General features: G+C 41.4%; 1 protein-coding gene across 2 annotated transcripts; it reads left to right on the top strand.

Moving 5' to 3' along the window:
• Nucleotides 1-288: 288 nt before the first annotated feature.
• ythdc1 (YTH N6-methyladenosine RNA binding protein C1) lies at nt 289-27,696 on the top strand. Of its 2 annotated transcripts, XM_060912582.1 has the most exons (17): nt 289-515; nt 906-1,007; nt 6,516-6,787; nt 9,456-9,852; nt 14,210-14,299; nt 15,227-15,280; nt 15,380-15,474; nt 15,568-15,676; nt 15,835-15,952; nt 16,052-16,136; nt 17,897-18,066; nt 20,873-20,952; nt 21,274-21,310; nt 21,413-21,452; nt 21,609-21,674; nt 21,791-21,949; nt 26,750-27,696. In XM_060912582.1, exons 1-17 carry the CDS (start codon nt 488-490, stop codon nt 26,969-26,971), a joined length of 2,124 nt encoding a protein of 707 aa, XP_060768565.1. In that variant the 5' UTR covers nt 289-487; the 3' UTR covers nt 26,972-27,696. The 2 variants fall into 2 exon arrangements, with proteins under 2 accessions (XP_060768565.1, XP_060768566.1); XM_060912583.1 differs by lacking the exon at nt 14,210-14,299.
• Nucleotides 27,697-28,000: the final 304 nt, after the last annotated feature.

Consider the following 28,000-nt stretch of genomic DNA (forward strand, 5'->3'; position numbering starts at 1 on the left):
GATAAATTACAACTGTCTGCGAAAAGCTGTCTGCGAAAGCCTTGTCGCAAGAGCATGCAGAGGCCTTAAGCGGCTACAGATAATGATTCGATGGACATTTACACCAATCTGGCAGCCCTTGTTGGCGCTACACCTTGCAAGGGCTGCGTGTTTAATATAAATTAAATCATAAGAGAGGCGTTAATACAAAAGGTGTCCGAATGTAGGCAAGGGGGTGAAAAGTATACTCAGTTAACCTGGCAACCATTCGGTTCAATCTGGCAACCCTTTGCGCAGCAGAGCTCGAGGAAGTGTTCGGCCATTTTAGACGAGGGCTGAGGCACGAACGAAAACACTGAACTGAATGTCGGGGTTTTTTTTTTTTTGGTTTTGGTTTGTTTAATGTAGCTACCGGATTGTTTAAATAAAATACAGTGGAGACTGAAGAGGAGACAAAACAAGGCGACTCAAAGTCTCCTTTTAAAAAAAGAAAGAAAGGTTGTTGAAGATGGCCGTCGACAGGCGAGACGACAAAGGTAAGCTAATGTAGCTGGCTAATGTTAGCATGTTAGCGCTAAGCTTATACCTTTGTCTCCTCACGTTGGATTTTTGTTAGTACCTGCGTCATTGTTATGATGAGCATAATTAAACAGCCCTTGTCGTCGTTAGTCGTAGCAGAAATAATTGATTCATTTTACCAGGTTAGCTTAGCTAATTTAATAGCTGCATGGTGTTAGCTTTGTATTAATAGCTACTACAAGTAGCATTCAGCTCGCATTCCTGCATCAGGAATTCGGTACACGTCCTGTTAACTGTCAGTTATTTCATTTAAACTACGTATTTAACTGTCTTTAACAATAGCTATTGCTTGTCAAAAGTCAGAGTAAGAACGGTACTCATTTCCTGAACTCAAAATCCTTTTTTAGATGGAGAACTCAATGTTCTGGAGGATATCTTGACTGATGCTCCAGACCAAGATGACGAGCTGTACAACCCTGAGAGTGAACATGACCTGAACGAAAAGAAAGGTGTGTGGAAGTTATATTTTTGTGCAAAAGGACATTTATATGGGTGTCTTTTAGTTTGTGTTATACAAGACTGCTTATATTTGAGAGAGGATGCAACTGAGAGTTGCTCAAGGATCCAACCATGACTGCAAGGCATTGCTGGGATTTGAACTTCCAACCTTCCTTCTGATCAGTTGCTCAAAGACTTGACCAATTTATGCTGACAACCCAGTCCTCGCAGATGGCGTCTGCGTAGCCCCCCACCTTCGCAGACGCTCTGCGCGCACCTCCCAAAAATTGTGACCACCGCAGAAGCCTCGCAGACAAGAAGGCTCTGATTGGTCCACTCTACATCCGCTGTACATGCACTTCCGCTTCCCTACTTCCCCGGTTTGGTTTGTTTTCACGACCGCCATTTTTAAAAACATGAGTGAAGATGGAGCAGCACGAAGAGTGGTTGATCGAGGAAGTACGTACATCTATACGACTCCAGTTCTAGTCATTATAAGTAACCGGAGGATAAACACTCCACTAACCACACCCACCAACTACTCCTAGTGACTTCGCACCCCCTTGCGTTGTGGTGGTGAATAACATCGCGCATGCCTATTACTCCCCGCTCAACGATAAATTACAACTGTCTGCGAAAAGCTATCTGCGAAAGCCTTGTCGCAAGAGCATGCAGAGGCCTTAAGCCCCGTCTAATCATCTATTTATAAGCACACTCTCTCTCACTCACACACACACACACACACACACACACTATATGTGCATGTAAAGTCTCATCTCATTATCTCTAGCCGCTTTATCCTGTTCTACAGAGTCACAGGCAAGCTGGAGCCTATCCCAGCTGACTACGGGCGAAAGGCGGGGTACACCCTGGACAAGTCGCCAGGTCATCACAGGGCTGACACATAGACACAGACAACCATTCACATTCACACCTACGGTCAATTTAGAGTCACCAGTTAACCTAACCTGCATGTCTTTGGACTGTGGGGGAAACCGGAGCACCCGGAGGAAACCCATGCGGACACGGGGAGAACATGCAAACTCCACACGGAAAGGCCCTCGCCGGCCACAGGGCTCGAACCCAGGACCTTCTTGCTGTGAGGCGACAGCGCTAACCACTACACCACCGTGCCGCCGTGCATGTAAAGTATTGGAAAAAATATGAATTTTTTTTTTTTTTGCACGTCATTGAATGTATACACGACAGTGTTTCCCCTGCTGTTATATTGGGTCGGCGCTCCTCCACACTCCTTCCTGAAAGTCTCCCCTACACGTTTTAAAGTGCATATCATGGGTAAATTCAGGAGCAAGATCAATGTAATTCTCCTATTTTATATTGAACTTGGGTCAAATATCTGTAACATTCTGGATTCTCTGCAGTTTTTTTTACCTTGTACAATGCCAGAAAAATTCAGTTGAAATCAAGCCATTTGAGGTGAATTGGTCCACCTCTGAAAAAACTTTGCATTTGAATTTCCCGGCAAACATTGATTTTCGTGACGTCATCTGCAGGACGCCTCCCTCTGAATCCTACGTCAGCGCTGGCTTGTTATTTTCTGCAAATTTCTTCAATGTTATCGTGTAATTATTAAAATTGTTAACAGATGTATCGTAGGAGGGTGTAGCAACACCAATCTTGATGGGATTAGTACTCATCGTTTTCCGAAAGACCGGACAATTGCCCCTTTTCCACCAAAGCAGTTCCAGGGCTGGTTCGGGGCCAGTGCTTAGTTTGGACCCGGGTTTTCTGTTTCCACTGACAAAGAACTGGCTCTGGGGCCAGAAAAACTGGTTCCAGGCTAGCACCAACTCTCTGCTGGGCCAAAGGAAAGAACCGCTTACGTCAGCGGGGCGGGGACGGAGTTGTTAAGACCAACAACAATAAGACCGTGAAAGATCGCCATTTTTAAGCAACGAGAAGCAGAAGCTGTACAACCGCGAAGTCATCCATTATTATTCTTGTTTTTGTTGCTGCTGCTGCTTCTTCCATGTTGTTTTTGCTTCGATATTCACGCCAAGGTTTATGCAAACGTAGCGACGTAATGACATATACAACGACGTAATGATGCGGCTTCCCTTAGCACCGCGAGCTATGGAAAAGCAAACTGGTTCTCAGCTGGCTTGCAAGTTGAATGAGTTGTGAACCAGCACCAGCACTGGCCCCGAACCAGCCCTGGAACTGATTTGGTGGAAAAGGGGTAAATGAGAGAGAAATGGGAGCGCTTGGTCTACACAGGCTGTGCACTGAAACCGTGCAAAGCTCGCACAGCCTGCTGGCACTTCTGCAGATAACGTCACGAATCTGGCTCCAGATGCGTTTTATTTTATTTTTTTCTGCTGTAGACAGATGGCCTTGTGTAAAATTACCCTTCTGGATGAGTGTGTAAAGGGATATGCCTTCATATTAAAAAAACAAAATTGGTCCAGAATATGCCCTTTAAAGTCCTGGAAATAAACAACTCCTGAGGAGTATGCTTCTATTGTGAAACTTGTTCTAAAATAAATGTGAAGACTTAAATATGACTCCTTTAACTGTTTGCTCAGGTCGAAATGCTCTGTAATAAGAGCTGCGGGGAGGGGTCCTGCAGGTGACCATCTTCATCCAGTGCATGCCCCCAAATCAATTACGCCTATATATGTTTGCTGAATATCCCGTTTCAGATTTAGACTGCCCTTTTATTGTTAATAGCCTTTCCGGAAGAGTAGCGGTTTTCTACTAGATTTTGTCGTGTGGCTGCCAACCACGAGCTTTAGTGAGGTCAGTCACTGATGAGCGAGGAGGCTTGGCATGCAGTCAACCTTCCAGTTCATCCCAAAGGTGTTCACTAGGGTGAGGGTTCTGTGCAGGACACTCGACTTCTTCCAGTTCAACCTTGGCAAACAGTGTCTTCATGGACCTTGCTTTGTGCTGGAACAGGTTTGGGCTTGGCCCCTTAGTTCCAGTGAAGGGAAATTGTAATGCTGTCGCATGCATTCAGTGCAATTGTGTGCCTTAAACAACAGTTTGGAGAAGAACCACGTAAGAACAACATACCTTTGACCATGTAGTGTATGACACAGTCTCACATTCTCGAATTGTTCTTGTTTATTTAGTTTTTAGTTTAGTTTATTTGGCCATAAACATACAATAAAAACGGTACAGGTATGGCAGGGATGACACAAAAAAGCATAAATACTTGTTTCCATTGTGGTCCCTTGGATTTATTAGGATGATATTTTTGCAAATGACTTTCTATAAAATTGTCATTTTAAAGGCTATACGCAGAACCTTTTATTTTTAAATAAATTTCTGAGTGGATAGTGTCTCTATCCTTGACTCTTGTATGCTGCATATAAATAAATCGACTGCAAAGTTGGCATTCGAGCTGCCCTGCTAAGCCAGTCAGCCCTGAGTGCGTGACATCACAGCGGTAACCGGTGCTATAGACCAAAGCCAGACTCTGCAGGCGAGAGTGGTTGCAATGGCCTCTTCGTTCCAGTTTATTAGAGATTCTTCGGATTCCTCAGATAGTAATACATCTGACTGTGATGGTCCTGAAATTGGAGCATGTGGGGCGTCGTGGCTCAGGTGGATAAGGCGCCATACCATAAATCCGGGGACCCGGGTTCGATTCCGACCCGAAGTCATTTCCCGAACCATCCCCATCTCTCTCTCCTGTTCATTTCCTGTCTCTACACTGTCCTATCCAATAAAGGTGAAAAAAGCCCCAAAAAAATCTTTTAAAAAAAAAAAGAAATTGGAGCGTGTGTACATGCTACTGCTATACACGTAGAACTGTATCAGTTCGAACCATCAGAAAGTGAATCTGATAGTAACACGGAGGCCTCCACCTTACGAAATAAAGCCAGAGAACAAAGCCGTCTAGAGAATTGGATGGAATTGAACTGACAGTCTCATGTGACTCTCATTAAAACAGGATAGGTGTTATAACTTTATGCAACATACATGTACATGCATGCATTTTCACTGATAAAACATAAAAGGCTAATTAAATAATCAGATGAACTGAGACAATCACATTCTGAAGCAAATTAAATAATCTTATACCAGTAACTTAAACACACACAATACAAGTTACATGTATTAATCTAAATGCAGGTAAACAAGTGTTGTTTTTGTTGTGACGTAATCAAATAAGTCGCATCTTACCCGTCTGTGTTCTCACTTTTTGAAGGCCGAGCTTGTGGCCAATTGTTTTTGAAACAATCTGACTTTTGATTCTTCGTTCATTCGCTTCTTCCACGTAAGGGCGAGATATTGCTGCTGAGGCAAGCATATCCAGTGGAGAAATCTGACGACTGGTCCACTCATTCTCCATGCTGAGTACTCCGCCATTACTGCTCATTTCACACTCCAGGAGAACTGGTGCAACTGAACTGACTTTCCTTTTTCTTGTAGTTTTCTTTTCCTTTAATTGTTGGTATTGCACCCTCTTTCAATACAGGCTTATAGCCAACGCTCCTCAACAGATCCGAGGTTTTGTAAGAGTCTTTAGTAAAATGTGCAGAGGAGAGACCACTTCGTAGGCACCCAATCTGTAAATTTCTCACAAAATGCATCCAAATCTTTGCAGTTTGAACGTTCTTGGTTCTTACCTTTGGTAAATAATGTTGGGAAAGAGGGTTGATAAATTGGCGATCAAGGAACACGTCGTAGGAGTTGTCATCTAGGTGAGAAAATGGAAAAAATTTGACATGCTAGACTTTTCCGGCGAGTGGCCTAGTGGTTAGCGTGTCCGCCTCTCGATCGCGAGTTCTACTCACGGTCGGGTCATACCAAAGACCATCATAAAAATGGTGCCTACTGCCATCTGGCAAGGCACGCTGCAATACAGATGTGAGTGGGGAGTCAAACTCTTGTGGTTACCAGAGGACTAGCCCCCCACTGTAACCCTAGCTATGTAATATAGGCAAGAGGCCGAGGACTGTGAAATGGAGATCGGCGCTGCCAAACATCCCATGAATGGTGAGGGAAGGACTTTGACTAGACTTTTCTTTGGCATGTTGTGGGGTGTCCTAAATGCCACATTGCTGTTCTTTGATTTATGTCAAGAATCTCGTCACTACAAGGCCCATTCATGGTTCTTGACATTCGCATTTGAGCTCTATGCTGAAAAGTTGTTGGCTACGTCAAAAAAAATCATGTCAAAATCGGACTGAATTCATGTAATCTGATCGCAGCATAATTCTGACCAGCAATGCTGCCTTCTTATGTGTTATGATCTTTCTAGGAGTGGCAGCTGAGGGAGCGATGTAATGTGGTTACAGCAACCAAAGGGTTTTCAGTGCAGTTGTGTGTCTCGCACTGAGAACGAAGGTTGTTGTACTATGATATAGGGTGAAATTTTTTGATGAGTCACAGCTGGGGACACAGGTAATGATGGGGGGGAAACTAACTCTTACTCTGTAAGAGATGGAAAGTGTGAAGTCTGATTATACACCATGACAATAACTGTAGACCCTTAAACAGTTACACAGCTGATTTTACAATGAGATTTTTTTTTTTAAATGTCTAAGGTTCCAAGCGAAAGAACGACCGTGGAGACAGCCATGATGCAAAGCGACTAAGGTCTTCTAGCCATTCCACAAGGCAGCCGGTTAAAAGGTCATCTGGTGGAACCATTGGGAAAAAGGTGACCAGCCTGAGAGGCAGACATCACCCTGATGACTTCTATGAAGACAGGAAGAACCATTCTGGCAGAGGGAGAGCTTCCAGGTCTGATCTATCCAAAGGGCACAGCAGAGACCACCAGAGGAGGATCAAACCACTGATGCCGGAACTGAATGAGGTGTGTGTTGGGGCGCTTTGGCCAGATATTGAAAAATGACAAGGCAGGTTTTACAATTGAAGTACACTTGGTATTAATATCCATCTCAGGTGACTAGATTAAAAGTGGACAGCGCAATATACTGCATAGGGCCAAATGCTTCTTGAGATTTGATTGAACCGTGCAGGTTTTTTTTTTTTTTTTTTTGTCCATGAGTTGAGCATTTTGAACAGACTACATTTTAGAGCACCTCTTCACTGCTCATTTTAGGTCGAAAATCCAGTCCTTTTTGGCCCTTTTCCACTACCCTTTTTCAGCTCGCTTCAGCCCGACACGGCTCGTGTTTCGACTACCAAAAAACAGCACGACTCAGCTCGCTTCAGCCCTGCTTAGCCCCTAAAACTCGCACGGTTTTGGAGTAGGGCTGAAGCGAGCCAAACCGTGCCGAGTGAGGCTGGGGGCGTGAGCAGACACTCCCCTGTGCACTGATTGGTGAGGAGGAGTGTCCTCACATGCCCACACGCCCCGCGAGCACGCTGGGATCTGTAAACACCGCAAACCCGGAAGAAGGAGAATTACGAGAATTATGAAGCCTTATGCGCCTCGCCTCATCTATACGCTCTTGCCAGTATCTGTTGGCGTTGTCGGTGACAACAAGCCACAGAACCAAGACCAGCAACACTAACGACTCCATGTCCTCCATGTTTATTGTTTACTATTCGGGTCGTGAGACTACCGCTTAAAAGCTCACTGATGTCACTGTTTGCGCTGCTTAACGACATCATGTAACGTCCACCCACTTTCGCTAACTCCACCCAATGTGTCCACCCACTTCCAGCCAGCATGGTTCAGCGCGGTTGTAGTCGAAATGCAACTCCAACAGCCCCGCTCAGCTCGACACGGCACGGCTCAGCCCAACTCAGCCGCGTTTGTAGTGGAAAAGCGGCATTTCTCAAAAGCTCAGGAACTTTTCCTGCTCCGAGTGTAGGTGCTTTTTCCTTCCACCTACGAGTATAAAATGAGTGTGTGGCTGGAGTCCTGGCTTTCTGAAAGGCTCAACATGTCAAAACTGCTTATTAGGCCAAAAAAAAAAAGTGTGTTTCCGGTTACGTAGATTTCAAAACTAGGGTCGGTAGGCAGGCTTTTTTTTTTTTGAAATTTTTTTTTTCAAGTTGGCTGCCATAACCTATATTTAGACAGGAATAATTTCACAAAATATAATGAATTTCTTTGCAGGTCACCTGAGTTACCACCTTCTGATGAATCTGATGCAGCATGAGACACCTTTTAACATGAATTTTTCTGTAACTATAACAGCTCAATACACCATGAGAGAGAGCGAGCAGCCCCTCCCCTCTCTGCTCCCTGAGTGGAGCTCGTCGCCTTGGTAACGGTGCAGGGAAAAGACACAATATAACAAGCAAAGAGCGCTTTTTCTGAGTTCCCTCTCCTCGAACAACACTGATTTACACGGAAACGAAAGGAGCTATTCACAAAATTCTTTCACATTGAGTGCTACAAGGCTCCCATGAACACATTAATGTAATTTTTTTTTTTGTCCCTAGTGTAAAAAATGTGGACACTAGAGCGAGTTAAAAACAAGTGACTTTTTTCTGATTTTGCAGTAAAAGCGCTGCCACGTTTATAATGTGAGTCTATGGGAGAGCGCGGCTGTCCTCTCCTTACCTTCAGGCTTCTCATTCAAAAACTGTAAATCCTATCGCTCAGGGAGACACTTGTCTTGATTCACACAATGTGTGACTACAACTTTTGAGAAAATTGTGTGTGTAGAGTGAAAATTGTGGCTGAGAAAACAGTTTAAATGAGAAAGTTAGAGCTTTTTTTTTTTTTTTTCAAGCTGCCTACACTCTAAACTCCTGAGCTCCACTGGTGTGTAACGCAATAGACACCCATTATAAAGTCTGAATTTCTCCAGATTTGCTCATGGTGTTTCATCTGTGACTGATCAAAAAGTATAGAACCTAGCAAAAAAGTTGAATGCCAGATCCACACAGGAGAATTTTGTCTCCGTTTTAAAGTTTGAATCATGTCTCTAGGTGAAAGACAAAATGAGCGTTATCTCTGCTTCTGTTCCCTCCGACGGCCCCGACACACTACTGCCTCCGCCGAGTGCGCGCGCGCACACCGCATGTCGGGCCGCGGATGAGTCACTCTCCCCTGATCAACGAAGTCTGCGGGGAATTTGTGGTTATTATCGGTACAAACAGCGCGAATCACAACTTAAATGAGTGCGGTTCAGTTTGACATTATTGTCAGTCCGTTAGATAAACATTTAATTTTATTAAAATCGAAAATTAATATTTAGAGCCTGTGGGCAACAAAAATAAGTCATTAAAGTAGCCGACTGGACTTAATTGTGTAGTCGGCTGTATGGCCGGCAGCTGGCGCTTGTGGAAAGCCCTGATTTTCCCAGTGAGTGACAAAAACTTCCGGTTCACGCGGTTGGGTTATATGTAAAAGCTGCGACTGGGAAAAAAACGAAAAGAAAGTTTAGGGTCGGTCGGGTAACCGGAAACACTTTTTTTTTTTTTTTTTTTTTGGCCTTACTACTGTTTCACATTTTCTTCTCCTTAGTCAACATCATGCCTCTTGTGTACGATGTATTAATGTACAGCATAAATGCATTTCAATATTTTTTCCACACAATAACGCACATCTGTGCTTTTAGAAGCTGAGAAGGACGAGTGAGGAGAGTGTGGGCCGGGTCAGCCGCTCCTCAAAAGAAGAGGAAGAAGAAGCACGGTCAGAAGAGTATGCATCTGAGCAGGAGACGGGTAGTTCAGCAGGCTCCTCTGAAGGCAACCATTCTGACGGTGAGGAAGTGATGGAGGATGAGGACGAGGAAGAAGAGAAGGGCCCAGATGATGAAGAGGAGGAAGATGATGTTGAGGGAGAAGAAGGAGAAGAGGAGGATGAAGACTATGAGCTGGAGGATGGGGACCAGCAGGAAGGGAACGAGCAGAATGACTATGACACGCGCAGCGAAGCCAGCGACTCGCAGTCAGAATCCGTGTCCTTCTCAGAGGGCGAGTCTGTGCACTCCGCCTCAGGCTCTGAGGCCTCGGGTGAGCAGCTGTCTTCCTCAGCATCATGCGTTAATTGCAGTCCTAGTGCTCAGCTTGCAGCTTGATCCCATATTCTGCCAAACATCACCTTAAACCAGGAGGTGTGACCGGAGCTGCTCTTGTAGATTATTTGAGCAAAACGATTTCGATTGAAGCAAAATTCAGAACAGTCTGACCATTTTAGATGTAGGCTGCAGTCTATTCTGAAGCAATATGAAACTTTGAAGGGTCCTTTGGAAGGCCAGTTTACGAGAATGGAGCCATTCTGAAGTCGATCGCACTTGCAGCAACAGGTTACTAAGTGTAAATCTTTTCAAAGGCATCGTTCCAGTGGGCCATCACAAAATGTAAAGTAAATGTTTCATACTTGAATCTGGTCTACGTTTATAGCAGAACGAGTTGGTAGACTTAATAAAATGACACAACTGATACTATCATGGAAACAAAATTACCAGAAATTGTATCTGAGCATCATGATTGCTTGAAATATAATTAAGTTATTCCACGAAATCAAGTCGTACATGAGCTGATGGCTGACAAGGCATGTAGCACCGAGTTGGCTATAATCCATGTACGACGAGATTGAGTGGAATAACTGTTTTTTTTTTGTTTTTTTTTTATTATATCCATGTTCACTGGATTTTGAGAAACGGAGCATTTTTTTTTCTTTCTCCCCAAATTCGATAAATTAAAAAAAAAATTTATGCAAAACACCCAACACAACCATTTCTGCTTAGGTGGACTTCTTAAAAACCTATCAATGGCTGCACAAATTGACTTTTTAGTGGGTTTTTCCTTTTTTTTTTTTGTAGAAAGTGCCATTTTGCCGAGGTATAGAATCGCTTTAGACGTTTATTTAATTCTTCCTTGGACATTTCAGTTGTGTATTTTTCAAACTACTTTGAGCTTTTGAACCAGTCTAAAAAAATAAATAAATTCAACAAATTTTAATGCTTAAAGATAAAGAATGTAAACAAACCGGCGGAATGACAGTAGCAGTTTGTGGGGGGGGGGAAGCTATAATGATTCTTGAAAGTTTTTTTTTTTTTTTTTTTTTTTAAAGTGTTCTTACCATCAAATACTTTTAATTCTATTTTTTTTTTAAAGGGATAGTTCGGGATTTTTGACATGAATCTGTATGGCATCCCCATCAATAGTGTCGTGCAAACACACTGACAGCATCCTGTGAGTCCAGTTCTTGTCCAGTTTTGGTCCAGACGAAAGTAGTCCAGCAAGTTTGTTGGGGTCACGAAAGTAAAACGTTTTTCGTCTCAAAACAGTATATGTTCAAAAGAGTGATATATTTGCATCACAAAACCGTTGTCAAATAAAAAGTCAGACCTCGAAATCGCTTGGCACTATTTTCTCTCCCTTCTTATCACTGCGCGCTGCCGGCTTCATCCAGCTGCGGCTCCAGCTTCAAGGATAAGCTGGAGCCGCACAAGTAGGAGTCCCGGCGGGTGGTTGGTATTCGATTCGTTTACCGTATTTTCTGGACTATAGAGCGCACCTGTATATAAGCCGCATCCGCTCTATTTTTTAAAAAAATTTAAAAAAAGATATACAAGCCACACCGGGCTATAAGCCGCAGATATCTATGTTGAAAAATTAGATATTTACTGCATGTACAGAACGATTTTGTACTGTAAATGTACATGTATGTACCTGAACAGATTCTTTCCGAACAGTGCCTTTTAACACGGCAGCAACTTCGCTGATTAAAACGGAACAGAACCAAGAGAAAATAACCGGTATTTATTTACCTTCATTTCTCCTGTGTTTGAAACCACAAGTCACTTTAATCATCTTCGCTGGATTTGAAAATAATTACCAGTTAGTAATTTGTCGTGCGTGTTCTATCTGCTAAAGATCTGCTAATTCTTCTTTGCATTGATTTTTCGTCTATCTTATTTTTGATTCTACTTCCGGTTAGAGCGCCCCTAGCGGTGGAAGAAAAATCCACAGAATAGCCGCACCTTTGTATAAGCCGCATGGTTCAAAACCTAGGAAAAAAGTAGCGGCTTATAGTCCAGAAAATACGGTATATCCCGACCTTGTTAGCTGTCAGATTTATGTTCATGGACCCGGTAAGCTGGTAAATAATATTTATTTATTTTTTTTTTCTTTACCAAATTCTAACAGAAAACGAGAGCGCCCGAAAGGGAAAGCTGAGCCGAGCCGCCTCACGGCTGTAATGCAAATTGCTTTCCTCCTCAGTATACAAGTGCGCTTCCATGTCAGGGGGAAAAAGAAACTACCACTGCTGCCTATGTAGTGCCCTATTTATACAAATAGGAGTCATTCAGGATTCAGCCATGACACGGAGCAAAAACATGGCTGAATCCTGAATGACTCCTATTTGTATAAATAGGGCACTACATAGGCAGCAGTGGTAGTTTCTTTTTCCCTGACATGGAAGCGCACTTGTATACTGAGGAGGAAAGCAATTTGCATTACAGCCGTGAGGCGGCTCGGCTCAGCTTTCCCTTTCGGGCGCTCTCGTTTTCTGTTAGAATTTGGTAAAGAAAAAAATAAATAAATAAATATTATTTACCAGCTTACCGGGTCCATGAACATAAATCTGACAGCTAACAAGGTCGGGATATAAACGAATCGAATACAAACCACCCGCCGGGACTCCTACTTATGCGGCTCCAGCTTATCCTTGAAGCTGGAGCCGCAGCTGGATGAAGCCGGCAGCGCGCAGTGATAAGAAAGGAAGAGAAAATAGTGCCAAGCGATTTCGAGGTCTGACTTTTTATTTGACAACGGTTTTGTGATGCAAATATATCACTCTTTTGAACACATACTGTTTTGAGACGAAAAACGTTTTACTTTCGTGACCCCAACAAACTTGCTGGACTACTTTCATCTGGACCAAAACTGGACAAGAACTGGACTCTCAGGATGCTGTCAGGGGTAAGTCAGTGTGTTTGCACGACACTATTGATGGGGATGCCATACAGATTCATGTCAAAAATCCCGAACTATCCCTTTAAGGGGGGGGGTTGAGTAGAGTTTTTATTTCGTTCTCGGGTGGTTCAGCAACACGCGCTGCCATTTTGTTTTTCTCTACTTATGGTATATGAGCTGATAGCTTAGTAGAGTAGCCAATCAGAGCACACGATTACTCATATCCAGTGAATGTGGATAGAATAATCTTATCATTAAAGCAGCATTTAATTCCCCACTCGGTATTATATGATGACACTTCCCTTCCTCCATTCCTGTCTGTCTGTTGAGCATACATTCAGCTCAGGAGTGATATCAGTTCTGTTGATCCATTTACCTTCTTGATAAGTAACCATGTTTACTTTATCTCTGTGAATTCTTGACATGCAAGACGAGCACTAATTTTGACTAGTTTGAGTGAGGAGTGTGATGTGAGGGCTTAACAGTCAAAAATCCTTCAGTCATGTCCATTACACCATGTATTTGTGAACATGTGTGGGGTGTTGGACACAGGCAGTCACCCATGTGCCTGCTGTCAAACTTGCATATAACATGAATGTGTCCAGAAAATGAAAGGTTGACAGAAGTGAACCAATAGTGTTTACTTCACGAATATCAAATACTGCGTTTTTTTTTTTTTTTTTGCAAGAAGAGTTTAATTATTCAGATTTTTTTCAACTGAAAGAGACAAGTGTCTCGTACTAGACTGTGTATGAAGTGTACAGGTTTTTTTTTAACAAATAAATACTAATTTTTTCCGAATACTTTGTGCTCATAATGCCAGGTTTAAAGTCAGAATAAAGAGTTATATTGATCTCAATTTCCCTGAGGGAACTCTCCCAAAGGGATCAATAAAGTTTAATCTAATCTAATTACTGTTGAAACCCTTGATAAAACCCACGGGGGGGGGTATGCAATCAGAGATGCACCTCCCCACTTCAACCAGTCACAGCACCATTAAATACATACAGCTTGCTATTGGGATTTTGAAAGACTGCAAGTATGAAGTATAAATCAGACTCTATATGGCTGCCTCATGTTTATGATGAATTGTTTCAGAATGGACTGTACAAATACTTTGCAGTCATTTCCTGTTTAGACGGTAAACCTGATTGATTTAAGGGTCTACTTGGCATTCATTCATGCCTTTGGTGGTCCTTGTGAGCGAAAAAGGCTTTATTCAACAGCAGAATATTGCTGTAATGTTTTTAACTGTAAATCATTAATCACGTGTTGTCAGAAGTTTTCACTACAGGTTGCTACCTGGATGTGTTCACTTTAAGGTCAGGTATACAAAGTGCAGAGCTAGAAATCCAAGCCCAAGTCATCTAGGAAAGACATTTATATACATATACATATATATACACTCTAACAGAAGGGGCTTGTTCTCCCATTTACTATTCAGATAAGGAAAGAAAAGAGAAGAAGCGCGCTAGAGGGATATCACCAATCGTTTTTGATAGAAGTGGAAGCTCAGCTTCAGAATCATGCACAGGTATTAAAGAATCCCCAATAATTCAGTTTTATATATTTTATATACAAGCTCATACACTAATTAATATAACCAATTATTATGGAAGAGATGATTAGTCTTTGTATGGCTTTGACCGATTAACTTTGTAAGCTGACCTGCCTCTGCCCTGGTAGCAGTACAGGTTCAGAGCATTTATATTTTTTTAATCAAGGAATGATGGAGAACATCTGGCCTAAAAAACCCCAAAACATTGATTGATGCTGACAAGAATGAGAGATGCTCATTTTAGATTATTTTAATGTTTTGTTCAATATAGGCTTTTTAATTAAAGTGTAGGTCACTTGTCATTCAGTGGCAGAGCAGGTCAGATTACAGAGAGTGGAATTAATACAATCACGTCAATGCACATCTGTTGGCCACCTGGTATAGTGTAAATTTCCAACAACGAAACATGATGCTTTTATTTATTCCGATCATCGAGTCCTTTCAGAGGCATCTGAATGCAGTTAACAGAATTACTGACGCTTCTAGCTCTATAATTCAATGGTGGGCAGGATTATATGTAAAAATGTATTCAGTTTTAGGTTATCAAATAATCTGAAAGGCTCTGCACACCAACTTCATTGTCAGTGCCTTGTCTCTTGGTCGTCAGCCTATATTTATCTTGTGTGAGCATCTAGACGGCTTTTTTTCCTTTTTCCTCTCCTCCTTTTTACAATTGTGGACATGGAGATTCTGAACATTTAAGGTACTTGTTGAGGGCACAGGATGGTGCAAAAAAGATCAATTCATTCAATTTGGTCTAAGATGATTAACAAAATTTTAAGGCTATTAATTGAATTCACACATGCATATAAAATGCCCACCATTTTACCGAAAGTATAATTTCTGTAGCCATTTTATTGCTGTTGTACCAGGACATTAACACTTAGTGCTTGCTACCTGCAGGGTCTGAAAAGAAGCACGAGAAACTGCCGTCGTCTGTCCGTGCTGTGAGAAAAGGTAAGAAATCCTCACAAGTTCAAAGAAAGCTGCTGACATGATTCCAAAAGCTTCCTGTATTCTCACTCCTTTTGCTCCTCCTTCATGGTTGTTTCATAGATCAAACCAGCAAGTTAAAATACGTCCTGAGAGAGGCCAGGTACTTCCTGATTAAAAGCAACAACCATGAGAATGTTTCCCTCGCTAAAGCAAAGGTATGTATTTTGTGGTGTTCTAGCTTTATCTGTAAAGATGAGAAACTATAACAGGAAGTTTGTTGCAAAATATCTCGTTTGCTCCGCCTCCAGGGGGTGTGGTCGACCCTGCCTGTGAACGAGAGGAAGTTGAATGCGGCATTCCGCTCGGCTCGAAGCGTCATCCTGATCTTTTCTGTCAGGGAGAGCGGCAAATTTCAAGGTAGAATTATCCAAGGATGGATACAATACATGTACTCGTGACCTATATTATAAAACTAATAAAGCTTGCAGTACTAAGCCTTGTACACCATTCCTGGATTATGTATTATAATGTTATTAGACTTGTCCTTTATTACGTACGTTTTGGGTTCATTTCAGGTTTTGCTCGGCTCTCGTCCGAGTCTCATCATGGAGGTTCTCCCATCCACTGGGTCCTGCCTGCAGGCATGAACGCCAAGATGCTTGGAGGAGTCTTCAAAATCGACTGGATATGCAGGTAGCTTTGACTTTCGTGTAATTTCTTTTGCAGAGAAATGTGGTTCTCGTTTTCTTTTAGACCATGGCAGTTTAATGCTCTTGTCGATGCACTTTTCAGGCGGGAGTTACCTTTTACAAAGTCAGCACACCTTACCAACTCCTGGAACGAACACAAGCCTGTGAAAATCGGACGTGATGGACAGGTTGGTTCTCTGTCTGGCTGTCTCTCCCTGATCCATTAATGGCTCTTTTAAAATAAATGTGCTACCTTTTTATATAAAAAGTAGGGCTGTAACGATAAATCGAAATCGCGATACGCAGAGCCACGATCCGTATCGCGATACAAGAAGGCAGAATCGCGGTACACCCTTTCAAACTTCTCCTCAGCCCAAAAACAGAGGTGCTTCCAAACTTCAATTTATGAATACTTTACTTTTTATTTAAATTACATTTTAAACTTACTTAAATTACTTTTATTTTTTTATATCTATTAGTAAGTCGTTTTTTCGCCGACCTGCAACAATCTTCTGCGAGTCACGCAACGTCCACACTCGCCACTGGCAGAGCATTCATTTCTTTTAAGCGGTCGCCATTCTGGTTGCGACGCGGGGAGCGAATCTGTAAACAAGCAGCTCATTGGCTGGCTAGGTGTGCCACAAGCCAATCACAATCACTTGACCGGAAAGGCATGCAGTGTTGCCAGATTGGGCAGGTTTAGGTGCTTTTTGGCTGGTTTTGAACATATTTTGGGGTGGAAAACGTTAGCAATATCTGGCAACACTGAAGGCATGTCTGCTTGGGCGGAAGCCTTCTGCGGCAGTTACATTTTGACACGCGAGCAATGTTTCACCATAAAAATTCCGTAATTTCCATCTGTTTTCCGCGATCACAGAAAATCATTGGCCCTATGAGAGTGAGACAGTGAGAGAGCCACCCCCCCCAAAAAAATCTTAACGGATTTACATGATTTGGAAAAATGACTTTTTCAGAACCGAGAAAACCAGAGCTTCCGGCTCAACAGTATTATTTTGAGAAATAAAAAAATTTTTGGATATACGTTTGTGCATTTTTGCATACATATTACTCATTCTCTGCAGTGGTCTAAATTATTTGTTATTAAATAGTTAATGTAAGTAAGTAAATGTTAAGTCAAATTTACTACTTTAAAAAAATCGTGGGCGTATCGAATTGTGGGTCAAAAATCGCGATTCGAATCGTGAGTTGGGTGTATCGTTACAGCCCTAATAAAAAGGTATATTTACATATACCTTTTTATATGTGACTGTAAATATATTATATTCCTGCCTTTTTATGAAGAAATGAAGCAAAATCTCAGTTCTGTTGATCATTCTGCAAAAAGAAGTAATTAAGACCAGGGTTTTACTTGATACATGACTGTGTGTGGAAGCAGCAGCTAATTAAGTTTTTGTTCATGTACTGGTCTGCATACCTTTTGTACATCTAGATGATTAAAAGTAACATCCACTAGATGGCACGTTAGAGATGAATCGTTCTTTTCCGTCAGGTTTCCTTGTTACAGTTTCACGTTTCGATTTCATGGCAACTATTTTAGGACACGTGTCTGTTTTAGACATGTTAAACATCAGCTGTGTTGGTTCCTCTTCAAAAATGGTGTCACGTTTTAACGGTTGTTGCCATGAGCTGTGTGGGAGGGGGAAAAAAAATACATTATGAAATGCATTTACTAATCTAGAAGATCCAGAATATTGGTCTGGAAAAAAAAAAAAAGGTATTTTAAGGCTATATGAGGGTATACTCGCCTTGTTGAATCAAATGCTTAGTGTTGCTTCTTAGAAACACTTTCACTACAAGTATCAACCCGTCCTGACATTGCAGGCAATATGGAAAAGGTGACACGTTTATTTTACAAGAGTGACTTTTGCATGTCTTCATTCTACCTCCTTTAAAATTCTTTGTTTCCCCGTCGTGTTGTGTCCTGTAGGAGATCGAGACGAACTGCGGCCTGCAGCTGTGCATGCTCTTCCCTCCGGATGAGAGCATTGACTTGTATCAGATTATTCACAAAATGCGCCACAAGAGGAGGACGCACTCGGAGCCTCGTTCCCGGGGCCGTCCTCCACACCGAGAGCCCGCCCCCCGAGACCTGGGAAGGTTAGAAATGTTCTTTGGACTGCTAGTGCGCACATGTGTCACATGACGGGCCGAAGGGAGCGTGGTGTTGTTGTTTCCTTCTTCCTACTCGTCATCCTCGAGCCCTCAGAGAAGAGCCTCAAAACGAGTCGGCCAGAGCTCACCGGAGCCTACACATCCAGCGGCTGGCTGTGTTCTGTTGTTGCTGTTAATGTACATGCTGATATGTCCTTTTGAAAGAAGCGTAACAGTTAAAAGCGTAACCATAATTTTTTACTGAATGAATGAATGTACGCTAATGTTAAAAATCCCAGTGTAACTCCTTATTCACTTCAGCCTGACAGTAGTTCAGTTAACATTTTCTGTAGCGGTAGTAATAAGGTGCATTCTCTTTGTAGATGAGTCTGTGTTTAAATTTTTCCAAAAGCCTTTTCTTTCAGGAATTTCCATGAGGGATAGACCCAGTCTCATATGGGACTATTTAAAGGAGCCATAATATATAAGCAGAAGATGGCGCATCCATTTGAGAGGCAGAAAGCGTTGATTGTTTAAATGAAAAAAAAAAAAATCTTTCAAGAAGAGAATATTTTGGGACTCTTTCACTGGTTTTCCAGTTCTGTCCAAAAACAGCTTGGATGGGCGTTCTTTTGAATATCGATAGATGTGTGTGCAGAGCGTAGCAGAAAGGAGTGAGAAAAGGAAAGAGAGCGAGCAAGCGAGAAAAAGAGAGAGCCAGGGAATGAGGCAAGCTGAGCGTGTTCTACTAGCAAGTTCCCAAGGAGAGATAGGCCAGTTCTGTTGCTACATCATGCAATGCCAATGGACTGAAATGATGCCAGGGACTGTCTGTTCTAGTACGAACTCTTTTTGCTGCTCTGTGTGCCTGAAATGAGCTCATATTTACTCAACTCAAGCAGAAAAACAAATGGCCCCAAAAAAAGGACTGAGCAAACAAAAGAAAAGAAAAAAAAAAACCTGCCTGTGTAAGGAAGTTTGATGGTTTTCAGGCTCTGATCCACTAACCCCCAACCCTTACTCAAGGACTGTGGATGTTTGTCATGGCAAAAAAAAAAAGTTCCTTCCCTTTTTCCTGATCCCTTTAAGAATACTCCTCCCTGTCTCCCAGCTGGTGGTAGGTAGGCTGTCATGTTCAAATCAACCCTGACGGACTGATCTGGTGTAGGGCAGCAACACACCCTGCCTCCACCTCATCTCCCCCTCCCTTTCTCTCAGGTTCCACTGAGGCTTCCATGGACTGCGTACCACAAAAGAAGCACTTGGGAGGGGGTTCACCATGGGGGTTATTTCCGATGGCTGGAGCTCCTCTTTTGTCTTTTTTTTTGGTTTTGATTTTAAATGGACTGCATCACACCTTATTGCACCCCTTCTTCCACCTTACCAGGCCAATCAAGTAAAATGTGTTTACCAGGCCGTATACGGCTAAAGAGTAAGCTGGACTGTTGTATGAACTTTTGCTATCATAAATATTTGCCAGCGTTAACAGTCAGAAAACTACAAGAAAGCGGTATGTCACACTTTCAAACAGAATTCTTTTTCTTTCGCTTTATTGTTTTGGTTATTCTGGGTCTGACAGTTTGAGTGAGTGGCTTTAGGAAACGGGGATTAATTAACTAGTTATTAATTATTGGGTAGAACAGGATAGTGTGCTGGAGAACGTGTATTTACGTTCATTATTACTCTTAGTACATTTCTGACATGACCTACTGTAACCACAAACATTTTGTACCGAAAACATTATCATACTTGAGCTTCAGACAAAAAAAAAAAAAGTAATGATTTACATGACTGGAATAAAATCTTCACTGTGAAGCTTGAAACAAATTTTAGGAAAAATCAAGATATTTTAATGCAATAACCCAGGTTTTTTTTTTTTTTGTCTGGGGATGTTTATTTTACAAGTCTGATTATGTTTTAGGGCAAAGCTTTTAATATTGTTCTAAGCCAATGTCTGCACTCCTCCTGGTGGACAAAACAGAAAGACGTTATAATTTGCTTGTCTGTGTGTTTACTAGTTTTGAGAGGCCTAGGTGTATTCAGTCGTCTTTCATATGAAGATAGACTAACTATAATATCTTGAACTCTGCAGAACAGGTTGGAGAGTTGACTTTGACTATTCAGTTCATTTGGTTTTGGGCATTTCTATGTTTGGTATTAGACATGTTAATGTAAGGTATGTATTGGGATGTTATGGATGGTGGTTTTATTTTTATTTTTTTTTCTTTTCTGTTCATGAAAAAGAAAATGGCATATAGTGGGAAAACGGCTTAGGCTGCAGATAATATCCACTGTCTAGAAAGTCAGGTTCAGAAGTTTGATTTGCATGCAGCTTAATTAGTAAAGGTAAAGTAAGTAGTAATTTTGGGGAAAGCGTTGCTGTGGAGCCAGGTTGCTAAAAATTGACCCAGTGAGTATAAGAAGTGTCTGGAAATGCCATCACATGTTTTATTCTTTGCGGAAGTAATGAGCTCATCAGTCCAGGGTGATTCCACTCTTTTCAGCATTTAGTTCATGATGTCATGTTATCGCTGATGCCAAATTTATTTATTTATTTTTTAAATGCTTTCTCTTAAAGTGCGTACTTTTAAAATTCATGACATGGTTGAATTTAATGTTGAAAAGTTGTGAAATCTCCCTTTTAAAGAATGTGTACGGACGTGTTCAAGCATTAATATTGAAGAGTGATAATCGTTTGAAAAGAGCTCATTCATAAACACTTTTTTTTTTCTTCTTTTTTTTCTTTTTTAAATAAGGGAATTGTATTGGTTTTACAGCAGTGATTTCATACTAACCTGCCTGATTCATATAGGCGTCGTCCAGAGGAATATGACATGCACAACAGGAAGCGTCCCAGGATTGACTATCCTCCCGAGTTCCCCCAGAGACCAGGTCAATATCTCTCACTGTTCGTCAGAGCACAGGATCAATAACAACATTTATTACTTCTGTTCTTGCAAACCTGTGTGTGTGACCGCATCGTTGAATGCTTGCTCGCAAAAGTTGGATGCGGTCATTCAACGTACTGTAAGATTTTTAAAAACGTGGTTGCTATTCCTGGTAATGTATTTATTATTATGAATACGTACACGATGTTTCGGGTGTATTCAGTCTGTGTTTTTGCATATTCTGCTTATTTTTATTTATTTATTACTTTCTTTTATGCCTACTTTCTCTTACCATTGGTGAAACTTCTCTTTGCTGGCTGTTCAGGTTTTATGCAAGACCCACGCAACCAGCCTGTAGACAGGTACCTCCCTCGCCCTCATCCACACCCATTATCTTGTGACTTTATTTATTTTTTAAATAAGCATTTTTAACCTTGCACATTTTTTTTAAATTTATCCTGCAGGCGCTTTTCTGGAGTAAGGAGAGATGTGTTCCTCAACGGCGTGAGTATTGAACCAGCCACTGCTTCTTTTAAGTGAACATTTTGACTTGTGGTCTATGATGACGTGCCATGACCTCATGATCAGTAGTAGGCTGTAAGTATATTTTGTGGTAGATATTTTCAGTCTTTGTTTACTGGTGTTTTCTCTATCCTGCAGTCTTACAACGATTACATGCGAGAGTTCCATCACAACATTGGGCCTCCGCCACCATGGCAAGGGATGGTCAGTACTTTTAAAAGGGCATCATTTGGGCCGTATTTCTAGTCTTTAAGTAGGTTGTCTAGTTGATCCTTTATTTGTATGCTTGTTTAATAATTATATTTTCTGTTTCCCTGTAGGCGCCATATCCTGGAATGGATCAACCTCCTCATCACCCATATTACCAACACCATCCTCCGCCACCCCAGGCCCACCCACAGTACTCAGGTCATCACCCCATGCCCCATGACGCCCGCTTCAGGGAGAAGAGAGTCGTCCGTTCCTTCTCCTCCAGTCTGGTAAGGGGTCACTTGAGCAAGTTCCCAACCAAGAAAATTGGTGAAGCAAAATCCTGTGCTTGTTACATTATACATCACATGACCATAAGTAAGCATTAATTACAGTGGGGCAAAAAAGTATTTAGTCAGTCACCAATTGTGCAAGTTCTCCCACTTAAAAAGATGAGAGGCCTGTAATTTTCATCATAGGTATACCTCAACTATGAGACAAAATGAGGAAAAAAATCCAGAAAATCACATTGTCTGATTTTTTAAGAATTTATTTGCAAATTATGGTGGAAAATAAGTATTTGGTCAATAACAAAAGTTCATCTCAGTACTTTGTTATATACCCTTTGTTGGCAATGACAGAGGTCAAACGTTTTCTGTAAGTCTTCACAAGGTTTTCACACACTGTTGCTGGTATTTTGGCCCATTCCTCCATGCAGATCTCCTCTAGAGCAGTGATGTTTTGGGGCTGTCGCTGGGCAACACGGACTTTCAACTCCCTCCAAAGATTTTCTATGGGGTTGAGATCTGGAGACTGGCTAGGCCACTCCAGGACCTTGAAATGCTTCTTACGAAGCCACTCCTTCGTTGCCCGGGCGGTGTGTTTGGGATCATTGTCATGCTGAAAGACCCAGCCACGTTTCATCTTCAATGCCCTTGCTGATGGAAGGAGGTTTTCACTCAAAATCTCACGATACATGGCCCCATTCATTCTTTCCTTTAAACGGATCAGTCGTCCTGGTCCCTTTGCAGAAAAACAGCCCCAAAGCATGATGTTTCCACCCCCATGCTTCACAGTAGGTATGGTGTTCTTTGGAGGCAACTCAGCATTCTTTCTCCTCCAAACACGACAAGTTGAGTTTTTACCAAAAAGTTCTATTTTGGTTTCATCTGACCATATGACATTCTCCCAATCCTCTTCTGGATCATCCGAATGCTCTCTAGCAAACTTCAGACGGGCCTGGACCTGTACTGGCTTCAGCAGGGGGACACGTCTGGCACTGCAGGATTTGAGTCCCTGGCGGCGTAGTGTGTTACTGATGGTAGCCTTTGTTACTTTGGTCCCAGCTCTCTGCAGGTCATTCACTAGGTCCCCCTGTGTGGTTCTGGGGTTTTTGCTCACCGTTCTTGTGATCATTTTGACCCCACGGGGTGAGATCTTGTGTGGAGCCCCAGATCGAGGGAGATTATCAGTGGTCTTGTATGTCTTCCATTTTCTAATAATTGCTCCCACAGTTGATTTCTTCACACCAAGCTGCTTACCTATTGCAGATTCAGTCTTCCCAGCCTGGTGCAGGTCTACAATTTTGTTTCTGGTGTCCTTTGACAGCTCTTTGGTCTTGGCCATAGTGGAGTTTGGAGTGTGACTGTTTGAGGTTGTGGACAGGTGTCTTTTATACTGATAACGAGTTCAAACAGGTGCCATTAATACAGGTAACGAGTGGAGGACAGAGGAGCCTCTTTAAAGAAGTTGTTACAGATCTGTGAGAGCCAGAAATCTTGCTTGTTTGTAGGTGACCAAATACTTATTTTACAGAGGAATTTACCAATTAATTCATTAAAAACCCTACAATGTGATTTCCTGGATTCTTTCCCCCCATTCTGTCTCTCATAGTTGAAGTGTACCTATTGTACAATTCGCACGGGATAAGTATTACCTATGGACCTCTGGTAATTCGCAATTACCCCTGCACCTCTGTGTTATTGTGTGGCGCATTCGGACGGGATAAGCAAAAGTCTGTAATTCACTGAATTTACAGACATTGTGACCGGATTGTGACAATCAATACAGTTGTAGCATGTTGGAAGTGCCAACGTATTACTGTAGTACATTAATGGTGCATTAATAAGGTAGGATGAAAACACAGTAGGCATAAGAATAGCACTGTATCCAAATTAAGAGAGGGGAAACGCATATGATAGGGATGCAGTATGTTTGCTCCACACTCTCAAAATGAGAAGGCGGGGTCACTGCAAATGAAAACAGTCTCGAGATGACAATGTAAGTGAACAGGCAGTTTATGGCGCTGTTTACACATAGCCGGGTATTTTGCTAAACGAACATTTGTCTTCCCTCCGTTAACCAAAATATCTTCGTATTGCTGCGTCATGGGGGTTAGCGTGGCTCCTTACCATATGCTGCCGCACAAGCCATCCAGTTGACGATTCTTCGTGCTTTCTTCTTGGAGTTCTTCCTGGAGCTGTTTCTGCTTATCTGGTTCAAATACGGGATAGGCCTACTACCACTTGCCCCTGAATTTCGCCCGTATCCTCCATTATTCACTCCAGAAAAGTACAAGAGACGCGCGTTTAATAATTACAAACACAGACACGTGCATTCACATGGGACTTGTATTACCACTGGATGTCTGTGTTTTGCCGAAACACAGTAGGTAATTCACGGCGGAATTATTACTTGGCAAATTACAGACATGGCGCATTCGCACGGGACTAAGAACTCAGACATTCTCTGTAATTATTCCGAATTACCAGAGGTCCACAGGTAATACTTATCCCGTGCGAATAGGGCTTATGATGAAAATTACAGGCCTCTCATCTTTTTAAGTGGGAGAACTTGCACAATTGGTGGCTGACTAAATACTTTTTTGCCCCACTGTATTTGTGGTATATGGCCCATTCCATAATTGCAGGTACATTTCAAGTGTTGACTCTGTTAGGCATTGTCAACTCTTATCATTAAACTGGGCAATCCATTAACAGGACTGACATTTCTCCCAATATTTTGTGTCTTAACTCCACATGCTGACCTCAACCTAGCTACCACATGGCATGAATAATAATAATTTTATGGATTTTAATCATGTTTAAGAAATGAGTCACTCCAATATCACACTACCAGATTTGACAATCAATTTACTGTTGGTGTAAAATCATTTTGTTCAAATTAATGAGCGATGAAACCTAACCTACCTCACTGCCTTTCTGAAGTTTCCCGCCAAAGGAAGTGACCTCTCTTGGTGCAGGTGTCATGCGTATTATTAAGTCTTTGTGGATTTTATGCAGCTTTAGAACAGAGTTGACAAGAACATTAGGATGGACAAAGTGTGTATGTATGTATGTGTGTGTGTATATATATATATATATATATGTGTGTGTGTGTGTATGTATGTGTGTATATATATATATATATATATATATATATGTATGTGCTGTCAAAAATGTCGCGTTATTAACGCGTTAACTTGACTCAATTTTAAAGGCGATAATTTTTTTTATCGCGAGATTAACGCTCTGTGACATGATGTAGGTTTTTCATAAGCTTTTGAAACTGCCAGGAACTTGGAACAGAAACTTTGCTTAGAAAACCGATCGCAGCTAGACTGTAATGCCACGCCCCGCACAGCCAGAGTCCTCTGCTCTCCTCCCCCAAAGAACCAGCGCGGGCAGGGCGCGATAGTAGAGATGGGATTTATGGCTCTTTGATGGGATCCGCATCTTTGTGATCCGTTCTTTGAAAAGAGCCGTTCAAAAGACTGGCTAATTTGGCTCTTTTTAAATATTTATTCAGTTTTAAGAAGACAGCGTCTAAAGAAGCCAGATCCCTCTGAACTGTAAACTCAATGCTATCCCAGAAATCCTTCCTGTAATATGCAAATTTGGCTGCCTCTGATTGGACAGCGCGACGCATCAACAGGCAGAAAGTGTAAAAGTACAAAATGTGTTAAGTGAGCTGAAACAGTAAAGATCAGATTCAATGCAATATTTATCAACGAACAACTTTAAACTTAATAATATAATAGTGTACTTTATATTATAATCAAGCATGTCAAGGCTACCGTCACTGTGTAATCTATCTCTCTGATTAGAGTTGTAGACACTCAAGCAGTAGATCACTTCACTCATGGTTCTCTTGCTAGCCCCGTGCCGGTGCTCGGCTTAGGTTTCAATTTGTAGTGGCTGTGTCAAGACGTGTTATGCTTTGCAATAAAAAAAAAAACATTGGTACAAAGCAAGCCCATTCACTTTTTTATGCTGATAAGAGAATTACAATGTTTTTTTATGTGACAAAAATGTGTGATTAAATTGCAATTAATCGCGAGTTAACTATGACAGTCGCGACATTAATCACGATTAAATATTTTAATCGCTTGACAGCACACATATATATATATATATATATATATATATATATATATATATATATATATATATATTTATTACTGAAATTTTACATGCTACAGAAAATACTTTCTATGCAATTGATTTTAGAACAGTTAAATAGAATAAGCCCCAAAAAACAGCTTGTTAGACTGAATCACTTCATGTTTGTTTGAGTTGACTGTATGAATCAGTAGTTGAAGACAGCCAGTAATGTGGAGAGGAGTTATTTTAATGGTTTATGGATAAATTGGGTCTAAACTGTACATCAAGCATTGCTGTGGGTGAAAGTTGATCATAATTTGCATTATTGTTCAAAACTGATTTTGATAAAGATTTCTTTTGTGGAAAATGAAAGGTTTATCTCGGAGACGGGAAATGTACCCCGGCATTCTAGAGTGACCCATATAAAAGCACGTACTATTCATCTCACAATTAGTAATTTTTTTTCATTAAGCAGTCATACATGAATGCATACTGAAGAACATCCAGTGCACACTTTAAATCTCACAGTGCACAGTTACTGTCCAGATAATGTAGCCTGCCTGATACAAAATACCCATAATGGATTTTGCTCTTTGTATAGAATATGCACTTTTTTCCATTAGAATAAAATAGCTAGGTTTTAACAAATCCCACCCAACCCAGTCTGGTGTACTATGCTGATGTTTCATTTTCATTCACGTGTTACAGCACGATTACGATATGCGTGTGGACGATTTCCTGAGGCGCACCCAGGCGGTGGTGAGCGGCCGCAGGAGCCGGCCCAGAGAGCGCGAGCGTCAGAGAGAACGTGAGCGACCACGAGACGCACGGCGAGAGCGAGAGAGAGAGCGAGGTCGCGAGCGTGACCGCGACAGAGACCGCATCAGAGATCGTGACCGAGAGAAAGAAAGGGGGCGCTATCGCAGATAAGAGAAGGCCTCTCTATAGCTTGGTTTTTTTTTTTTTTTTGTTCAAGGTCACATGGCAAGATTTTGCTCAGTAATTCATTATGGATTCTCTATTGAAAATCCCTTTTAATTTCTGTCTGGAGAACACAACCCATTAGTGTGTTTTTTGCGCTCATGTATAAAGCTGAACTATACTTCAAAAAAAAAAAAGCTCCACTCTTTTCAAAGTATTATTTTTAAATATGTACATTATTTTACAGGAGATCATCATGCATGCAGTGTTTTCTACTGTGACAACCAAAAATCTTTTTTTTTTTTCTCTTTTAGTCACTGAGCATCTAGAGGGCACTGTTTTGCCATCTTATGTCTTGCATTCAATGTGTTACAATTTAGGACACGTCTACATTCTTTCCATCGTTCACTGCTTCATCAGCTCAGCTGTAAATGTCTCTGCTGAGGGAATAAGCTAATGCACACTTGTGTCTGTGTTGTTGTACATAGCTTCTGAATGGACTGTTAAGCAGTACTGATTATAGACTGCAGCAGGGTCTTTTATCTGGCTTTACGTTCCAAATGTTTTGAGTATGTGGGTGGGGGAAAAAAAAGCAATACCATTTTTTTTTCTGTTTAATCATTAATGTATACTGTACATTTCCTGAAATGAAGGTCAGTAAAACATGCTAGATGTTTTTGTCAGAAAAGTTGTCTTTTACTGATATCTTTTGTATGATTAAAAAGAAAACACTGTGTTTTTGTGGTATTTTGAGGCCCTTAAGCATAGCCTTTAGAAAGTGTTGAGACCAAGGGTCATTCAAAAAAAAAAAGTGCAGTCAAAATATATTTGGGATTGAATTCTTGAAAGGACATTTTTTTTTTTTTTTATTTGATCATAATCCTGATCCAATGTATTGGGTTGGGGGTGTGTCCAGTTTGCATATTCATAGAATATGAATTTCTGGATGATGGTAGACTACCCGTGACAGGTTGTGCTGAATAATATTTTTGACATCAGTTTTCTTAAGTCAGTTTCTGCTGGGATGGGATAATGCAT

Source organism: Neoarius graeffei, chromosome 28 (genome assembly GCF_027579695.1).
Source record: "Neoarius graeffei isolate fNeoGra1 chromosome 28, fNeoGra1.pri, whole genome shotgun sequence".
Taxonomy (NCBI): Eukaryota; Metazoa; Chordata; class Actinopteri; order Siluriformes; family Ariidae; genus Neoarius; species Neoarius graeffei.

Bases quoted from the DNA above. Each gene is read 5' to 3' on its own strand.
- ythdc1 (XM_060912582.1), top strand. From the start codon at position 488: ATGGCCGTCGACAGGCGAGACGACAAAG. The intron at 18,067-20,872 runs GTTAGAAATGTT...TGATTCATATAG, and splicing joins GCCCCCCGAGACCTGGGAAG to GCGTCGTCCAGAGGAATATG. The intron at 21,311-21,412 runs GTACCTCCCTCG...TTTATCCTGCAG, and splicing joins CGCAACCAGCCTGTAGACAG to GCGCTTTTCTGGAGTAAGGA.